The sequence below is a fragment of the Gavialis gangeticus genome, unplaced genomic scaffold (assembly GCF_001723915.1).
Source record: "Gavialis gangeticus isolate Ggan-Ray unplaced genomic scaffold, GavGan_comp1, whole genome shotgun sequence".
In the NCBI taxonomy this organism is placed as follows: Eukaryota; Metazoa; Chordata; order Crocodylia; family Gavialidae; genus Gavialis; species Gavialis gangeticus.
In genome coordinates, this window is record NW_017729029.1 from 12,739,270 (window position 1) to 12,748,533 (window position 9,264).

Genomic DNA, 9,264 nt, shown 5'->3' on the forward strand with positions numbered 1-9,264 from the left:
AACTTCCAAGAGAGATGGTGCAGGCTCCTACCCTGGGGGTGTTTAAGAGGAGGTTAGATGAACACCTTGCTGGGGTCGTTTGACCCCAGTACTCTTTCCTGCCATGGCAGGGGGTCGGACTAGATGATCTGCTCAGGTGCCTTCCAACCCTAGAAACTATGAAAATATGAATTCAAGTCTGAAACCACTTGATAGCGGAAGCCACAGGGATGTCCCAAGCTATCTTGCCATGGCATTTATAGGAAGCAGAGGAAGGTGGCAAGATACTTTTAGGTTTTCTGCCCAATAATGTTTGTGATGGTGTCCAGGTACTCAATTCCAAGGGATGCATACAAAGCAATCACACTTAGCTGGAAAGGCCATAGATAAGTACGCTTCGAACATTTTAACGCTGGAACTGCTGTCTTTTCAATGCCAACATGTTTGTTACTGTCTGTGAAATGAAGCCGAGACTACCACCTCTCCAAGGAGATAGGAATATTTGCCTAACAGTCTTCAGAAGCACTACCCTCTTCTATAGCTCCTAACCATTTACATGTAGATTTAATACACCATTATAGTTAATACGCACCAATGGCAGGCAAAGAATCATTAGCTCAAAAGCTCATAGCATCACATATAGAAAAGCCTTCCGAATTTGCTTCATGGTCTTGGTCAACACAATACAACAGAGAAGGAATCTCTCACTTCCAATGCGCTTTCCCCACCAAGCACATTTCCACCAGAAATTACATTAACTAGCCAAGATAAGCTTTATGAAATCAGACTGCTAAATATGATCTCAGGAATGTAACTGCAAGAGGAGTGAAACAAAGGAAACTACATCCCTGTGGTTAATAGCTAGGAATTGGCAGGTACCTACAAACAGTAATATAACATACACTCATTCTTAGCTTCCCCCCCCCCACACACACACACAACCTCACACCAGCATTTCTATAATCAGAAAGTTTGTGATTCACGACAACAGGGAATAAAAAGGATGTAGCAAGTAAAGGCAAAGTGCAGAGAGGGAAGGTGCTTGCATTCCTACCTCAGCTGATCATCAACACCTTGCTGGAGGGAAAACAATTGCTGGCAAAAAGCACTGCATCTTTTACACAATAAATTATATTGTATCCTGGAATGAACTAAATCCCTATTGTTATCCTGGAAGGAACTTTTGGCATTTATGAACAGTGACAGTAACTGATTCAAGGAGAAAAATCTAATTTGTTGCAAGGAAAAACCTCCTCTTCAAAGCCTAATATACAAGTGGGCTAAAACAACTTGTTAAAATAATTAATCTTAGAGATCACAAGTAATTAATAGGTTGCCCTGGGACCACAGCTAGCAAATCAGATACTTCAAAGCAAACAGTTTATCTGCAAAAATCAGAATTTAACTACTTTACTTGGCAATTCTCCGACAAAAGATAACATCAACAACACAAAGCCATGAGGAAACTACATTTCTGATGGTCCTTCAGGCTATAATGATGTTATCATGTGAAGAAATATAACTGAAAGGGCTCAGATGCTCATTTGGACATAAGTACACACTAATGTATTTGCAATTTTCATTCAGAATTCAGACTCTCCAATTTTGCTGTGCTGAAGTTCTTTTAACAATCAGCTGTGAAGTGGCTCAGCGTCCTCAATGTAATCTTAATGTAAGTGGTCTCATAACCTGGGAGTTTTTATACAGCTGTAGGACAAAGCCTCTACCATCCCTAGATCTCGCCAGCATGAATACAGTTATTCCTACAGTGTGCAGAGTAGATAGATGCATTGCCTAACTTCACATTAAGCTGACAGACTCATAAACAACGAGGGCTGGAAGGGAGCTCAGGAGGTCACATCTCGTCCAACTCCCTGCTCAAAGCAGGACGAGTCCCAACTACATCATCCCAGCCAAGGCTTTGTCTACCTGGGTCTTCAAAACCTCTGAGGACAGAGATGACACCACCTGTATGAGTCACCTCTTCCAGTGCTTCACCACCCTCCTAGGGAGAAAGTTTTTCCTAATATCCAACCTCAACTGTCCTTGCTGCAAATTGAGCCCATTGCTCCTTGTTCTGCCATGCTGAAAACAGTCCAGCTCCATCCTCTTTGAACCCCCCTTCAGGTAGTTGAAGGCTTTTTATTACATCCCCGTGGTAATTATCATGCTCCAGCAGACCCCAGCATCTTGTGTATCAGCATCCCTGCACTTAAAGATGGTGGCGGGGGTGTTTTAACTAAACTCATTGAATGAGTTAAATGATGAGCTTTAATTAAAGCACCCACACTGCCACTTCTAAGCGTGGGAATGCTGATGCAGGAAATACTCTGGGTGCTTTAATTAGTGCAGTGCTCAGATGCATTCTAATTAAAGCACCCCCTCTGCCTACCCTGCACTCCTGGAGCACGTATATAAATGCCCTTAGTCTAGAAATCTTCTCCGACTGTCCCCCACAGCACAGCTGTGAGTTGCTGCTAGAGGCCTGGTGAGCAGGAGCAGACCAGGAGCTACAGCTATGAGCTGCAATTCGAGGGCTGCTGAGCCAAGACAGGCTTCTATCCCTACTCCATGGGCAAGGGTAGGAGAGACTCTGGGACACTGGAGGACTTCAACCTGGACAGCACATCTGTGAGAGATGGCCACACCTTAATGGAACAGGAACTGGGTGATGCGGATCAGATATAATCGTGCCCTGAAGTGCCGCAACTTTGAGCCGCATCACAAATGCTTAGAACTACTTTATGGTGTTAATGTGGACAATCCAGGGGTTAAGAGCTCCAGGAGCTGCCAAAAATTACTGTGCAACAAGGACCTCACACAGATCCCCTGCTAATACCATCTCAGTATCCCTGACTGTCAGCTATGGTCCAATTACTCAGCCTGCTAGAGGGCCCTGATGCAGAACAATAAAGAAGTAGAACAGGAACCCACTGGTGTCCCAAGCTACAGAACCACTTCTTTACCCCCTTAAATCTGGACATGATGCAAGCTTAGAAAAGACGCACACTGTGGCAGGAGATGTTCAAGCCATGTTTCCAAGGGCAGTGCAGCATCACCCGCATCATCAGATCGCAGCACTGGGTGTTGCAATCAAAATCAATTTACTGGTTTCTGAATACAACTACATCTCACACTGAAAACCAATTTATGAGACTGGTGCTCACTAAGGTAGGAAAGAAATGACAACACCCTATTACTGAGGTTGATCCCCCATGAAATAGTATCCCCGCTGTCCCTGCAGGTTCCTCCTGGTCATTTTAGTTGCTTTGGTTTCTTATGTTCAACATTCGATATTCCTGCATATATTCAGAGACAACCTGTCCTGCATTTTCAGCACTGATTTTTATATGATGGATTCTGTGCAGTCATCCTCTAGTTTAAGACATGCCCTATTCCATATCCACATCCTAGCGAACTACAATATGAATCACAGACATCTGGGAAGCGTTCTACAAACAATGGATTCAACAGAAGGATATTTATAGAACAATGCAAGCATAAAGAAAGAAAAAGACCCACACTTTAATGTATTCCATATGATACAAGTATCTTTCTAATAAAGGAACAACTTCTGTGGAAAGCTTTTGTGCTAGCTTTTAAAGGAAGTCCATAATAAACTTTAATTTGCACCATATGGAAAGTTATAATTTATTTTAAAAATTAGGTTATTGTATTCTAGCCAGGGAAGGAAGAAAGAAAATGAATCCGATCCATTCAGAGACAGTTTTCCCCACCCTCTTCACAAATGGGTCAATATCAATATTTATTCCACCCTCAACTCCATCTCAGGCCATAAATCATGGTTCAAAAGTTACTTCAAAAAGATTATTTCTAGGTCTAAAAAAATGAGAACACATTTTGTTTATCAATCCCATAAACAGAATACAGGGAGAATTTAAGAAAAACATGCTGCTTTTACTTTTGCAAAAATACAACCGCTTTTATTTCAGTAGTTCTTTAGCTGATCAACTGTTTGCTAACTCAGACTAAGCTGTACACTACAAGGATTTCTTGATGTGGGGGCAAGGAGGGGATAAAATACAACTTGGCAATGATCACTAATGAAGTTGGCTATAGTAAATAACAGAACATTTGTTAATGACTGCAGGCTATGCAGCAGATACAGGAACAAACTAAAACAGATTTTGGCCTACATAAATCAAATACAGATTTTTAACTGGAATATTAATTGGCTTTAATTAATTGGTAAATACATGGTATTTTTGTTGTAAATACCAACAAGCCTTATTTGCATGCACATAAACACGGTGTCATGCTTACTGGGTTAGCTGCACTGCTGTCCATCTCACCAAGTATACCCAATACGTTATGCCTCTGGCCTTTACTCTCCTAAAATTATACCCTAGGAGAACACTAAGGGCCAGGTCCTGGATTCCAGCCTTCCTGGATGCTAGCTGAGTTTGTAGCCCACAAGAGCATCCCTTTGCATGGCTGAAACTAGGCAAGCACAGTAACTCCAATGATTTCAAAGCATTGTGTATTCTTACCCAAAAAGAGTCCAAAGCAGGAAGCACCAAGGTAAAAACCCCGACATGCTTGTTCCTTACCTAAGCTTAATCCTCTCTATACAAAGCTGGACCCTCATGAGCTAACTCGCCATGTGAGCTGGAAGGAACAGCCTGTCCTGTTTATGACAAGTCTGTCAGTCCCTGAGAATGTCAACTCGGCCTCCCTCCCTCTCAACTGAGCTACCCCTCTTAGGGTCTCTGGACCTTTCAGTCACCTTTCACTGCAGACCAGCTTTGCAAAGAGCATCCTGTTCTACCCTGAACAGTACCACCCACAGGACTCTTAACTCTGACTTACCTGCCACTGATTTACCTTTCTACTCAATTCTTTAATAGGCCCTTTTTACATTAGTCTTACCACTAGGCATACAACTAGACAGCAGCAGCAGATTGAAAGGACAGTCACATACAATACTGAGATGGGACACTATAGACATTTCCCACTTTGTCATGGAGTAAATATACCAACCGTAACAAGCAATGCAAATTCAAGCGGGTGAGACAAGACGGTCACAATAGGAGAACAAAAGGGAAAATAAAAAGAACAAGCTGCGTTTGATTGCATTACAATACAAGCACCATGTCAACGGAGTCGGAGCAATTGGCAAGTTCAGCTGCACAGCCATATTTGTTTTCAGCAGAAATTGCTCTGACAATTTGAGCCCTACACTATGGAAAGAGCCAGCAGGATCTTTGCAATTGTCAACACTATTGTTTGAAAGATGAGGACGTGCACTAGCCTTCACTGACAAAGCACTGATACTGGGCAACAGACTTTTCCCCTGAGGGGAAAAAGGCTAACAGACACGCAGCAAAATCACCGTCCAAACTCTTGATGCATTTTTTTAGTTTAATTTTAGTCATAAAATATTTAAGAGAATTTTGATAACCAGCAAGGACTGAGTAACACAAATTTCACATGCTGAGGTGTACAGGGCTCTCTGGGGAACCAGTGTGTAATCTCTATCCAGACTGCATTCAGACTGCTGGCTGACCTCAACAGACTTCAGCTAGACAGGGAGTTCAGGTGCAATGAAACCTGGAATTACATCTGAACCAAACTGAAACAAAATTAGCTTTTGAGTACTAAGAGGGTATTTTCTATTTAGAGCTCTCCACCTTCCTTCGAGCCAAAATAATTCAGGTACAGGGTATATGGTATGCATATAAACTTGGCTATCAAAGCAGCACTGTTTTCTGTTTCGTCATACAAACAAAATCCATTAGGATGGAAACAGCATTAGTGTGACTAGCCAACCTCAAAAAGTCTCCTGCGGATTCACCACTAATTCTTTGGGAATCTAGAAAAAAGGAAAGAAAGTGTCATCATACTCTTGCACAAATAATGCACGGAACATTTATACCTAAATGAAGAAAATTTTCCACAAACACAGCTGATAACACACTGAACTGTAAGCACCGCAAGTAAATGAAGCAGAACTATATGAAAGATAATGAGATCCTAAATGCTGTCAGCGTCTGCAATCATCATAATGAATTTTGTTTTTAGAAAAAGCAGAAACAAAGAGAGAAACAGACTAATAAAACCTAAATTTGGAGTTAGGCAATTGGCAGATTTAAAGATCTCTCTAGTGCAGACCTGGACTTCCTATAGCGATTCTCAAGTCCAAGCCTTAGGATGAAGAAACAGGTCACTTACCAAAACCTGTTTGGTTAGTTCTGGTTAATGCTGGGAAATGATAAAGTAACTGTGACGCCCTGAATAAATAATTCACACCCTCATACAAATCCCTACAGGGCAGGGGTCAGCAATGTTTTCTGGTGGTAGGCTGGGCTGAGTCCAAGTTAGGCCAGGGCTAGGACCCAGCTGCTGCTACCACCTCTCCCTGCCATTGACCACAGCACAGCACAGGCAAAGCCCCCTTTCTGCTCAGGCCCCTGCTCTGCAACCTTAATCTGGCCCATGGGATGTAGATTGCCAACCCCTGATACAGGGTATGAAGCAGCCAGTTTTCTTCCCTCCTTCCCCAAAAGACAGTCAATCAGGTTTTTTTCAGTTTATGTTCCTAACTTAACTTTCTTGTTTAACCAATACCATTGCAAGGTTTGATAAGTTTCTCCTCTTTAACAAAAAGCAGTTGTCCTACAAAAGTTAAAAGGGACACATCAAGACGATAAGAAAAGAACTATGCAACACTGACTAGGGAGAAAGGAAAGAAAATGAGCAGTCATTGCTATTCTGCAAATGAAGATGTTAGCAAGCAAACTGAATACTGGAGAAGAAAGCGCTTGGTATTGAGGAGGTAAAGCTTGATTTACTAGAATCTGAAAGTTAGGTAGCTCATAACATAATTGTCTATGAACGGTTTTCTCACATTTGTTTTTAGCCATTCCTATGATGATTTGACTAAGTAGCTGTTTCTTTTTTAAATGCAAAAGCTGCTGATAAATATGATTAACAGGTGATCTGATTAACAGAAGTCAGTGTATGAATTTCACTCAGGCGCAAGGATGAAACGTGAGATTTGTGCCTGCGCCCAGGGTAGTAAGGGAAGCAAAAGAGTTGAAGCAGCAGAATAGGAACTACCTCTGTTCACTTCAAAATGCAAATGTTCAAAGTCAAGATCAAGTATATTAGTGAAAAACTCCACTGGAGTGGGAAAGCAGAATATTAATGACCCTGCAAGACAGAAATTTATGCTATTGCCAAAATGTGCTGCAATCATTTAACTGTGTTCCATGAGCTGTCTTGATAACAAAGCTTTCTATGGATACTAGAATACCAAGAAATCAATCAAAGCATAGGTCATAGAAGCAGAAGAAGGGGCAAAAGTAACTGGATAATAAAGATGCAAGTTTATTTATTGCAACCATCACTTTCAGAGTAAAAGAAAATGAATTTAAATCAATGCCTGAAGCTTGCATGTGTGATCTATTCCTCCGGATAAATCTGAATCTTACCATATATGGTGAGGGAAAGCTAAGGAGAAATACTATAATAATTTGGGTTGTGGTTGAACTTGTGACCTGAACGAATGACAGCGACAAGTATCCACAAAGGAAACTACACTCTAATGTTGTCAGGTACACTATACGCATAAATTGCACCCAAGCAGCTTAAAATGCCATCCAGCAACACAAAGAAGAGGTGACAAAGTCATTATTAGTTATCATTTGCCCAGGCACAGGTCAAACAAGAACTACGAACTTCCCTATTAAAATGAAACTGAATACAGGGTTCAACACACTAAGTTGTGTGGATGACTTAGCAACACTAAGCCCCCTAAAGCAAATGCTGGGAAATTCTGCTGCAATCATTAGCTTCATAGAAAATTTAACTTAGACAACTAACATCTTCGCTTCTTAATGACGGTTACTGAAACACAAAGGATTAATGTCCCCCCCATACTTCATCCAGCTACAATGAAGACTGAAAAATCTAGTGCTTCTCTCTTACACAAGATACTGTACAGAAAGGTACAACACCGAAGTAAATGAAACGATCAGGAAAGACAGATAAAACAACAAGGCTGAGCATAAATTAACAGCAATGAACTGGAACTGCATTGGAGAATAAACAAGGTACATGTTAGAAAAAGTCAGACTGGTTCAAAAGTGTTCAGCCTCAATAAATGGGAGGAACAACTGAAAAGAGGCTGCTAGAATATTATCTAGAGTTTCTCCCCTTCTAGTACTGCAAAGATGAACATAGGGTGTGGGGCAACAAACCTGTGAAATTAAAAGCAAAACAAGACAGAAGAATTCACAACATTTGTATTTTAAGACTATCTGAATTCCTCTCTGGCCAGGTCAGTAACAATCGAGCAATAATTATAAATGGACTGATAGCAACTTCCTACCAGGTGAGCAGCTATAAAGACACTAGTGTGTAGGTATCCAAAAGGCAGATGTAAAACTAGTAGGTTAAATGATACAGATTAAGGAACTTGACTGACTTTTAGTTTTTTCACTCACAGAATTGCAAGGTTTTTATTTCAGGAAAGTCACATGCACTGTGTTTGAGGAACAAAGCAGCTCACAAAATGAATCAATATTACAGCTTGTGCTTTATTTCATAAAATGTGTATTGGTTTTAAGAACTTCAGTTTTCCAGGAAGGAAAAAAAAGTGAGTTTTCAGGTTGAGAAAGTGACAACCGTCCCCGAAACAAGCACTGAGAAAACTGCATGAGTTCAGCTACTTTCATAAAACGTACCTGTCGTGAAGCACTGCTGACATCTCCCCTCTGAGCACAGAATGATCCATGCCTTCAAGGTTAGTAACTCCCCTGTTGACCAAAGGAGATAAATTGTAACATACAATTTAAGAAGAGCAGTTACCCTAATGCCTGTTTGTCCTGATGGAACTAATTAAAACTGCAGTCACACAGCTGAAGACTCATGAAGCCCATCTATTGTACTGTTATGAAAAATGAGGCTTTTGTTTTAAGTAAAGCACAGAGACACAAAATGAGCAGGATTCACTGAATGATTTGTTTAAGCACAACATTGAGGACTATAGCTTAGTTTGGTCTTACAAAGCTTGCGCTCTCTCCTCCTCGCACAAAATCTATGTGGTCAAAATCTTATTTCAGAAACGAGCTAAAACAAAATGTTAATGGAAAAATTCCTCAGCTCCGAAGCATGTATAAAATACTATTCCAAGAACTAGCAATGTCTCAAGTAAAAGCCAAAATCTAAACAGAAGTACAATAACAAGCCACCAAATCAGCCAGCCAGTTGGAAGGGGGGGGGGGGGGGGGCATTTTTGGAATTTATTTCCCCTCCCACAAC

The 9,264-nt window shown here is 41.0% G+C and overlaps 1 protein-coding gene across 6 annotated transcripts in view; it reads right to left on the bottom strand.

Moving 5' to 3' along the window:
- The window catches only part of KLHL13 (kelch like family member 13), a 139,933-nt gene that overhangs the window by 93,299 nt on the left and 37,370 nt on the right, over window positions 1-9,264 (bottom strand). For 2 of the 6 annotated variants that reach the window (XM_019521268.1, XM_019521271.1), the window contains exons 3-4: window positions 8,688-8,759; window positions 5,770-5,812 (exon numbers count right to left, since the gene is read on the bottom strand). The exons of 2 other annotated variants lie outside the window; for them this stretch is intronic. In XM_019521268.1, the coding sequence (XP_019376813.1) occupies window positions 5,770-5,812; window positions 8,688-8,759 (115 nt within the window). The remainder of the gene's footprint in view (window positions 1-5,769; window positions 5,813-8,687; window positions 8,760-9,264) is intronic. 2 more of the 6 variants (XM_019521270.1, XM_019521272.1) reach the window with 1 other exon arrangement.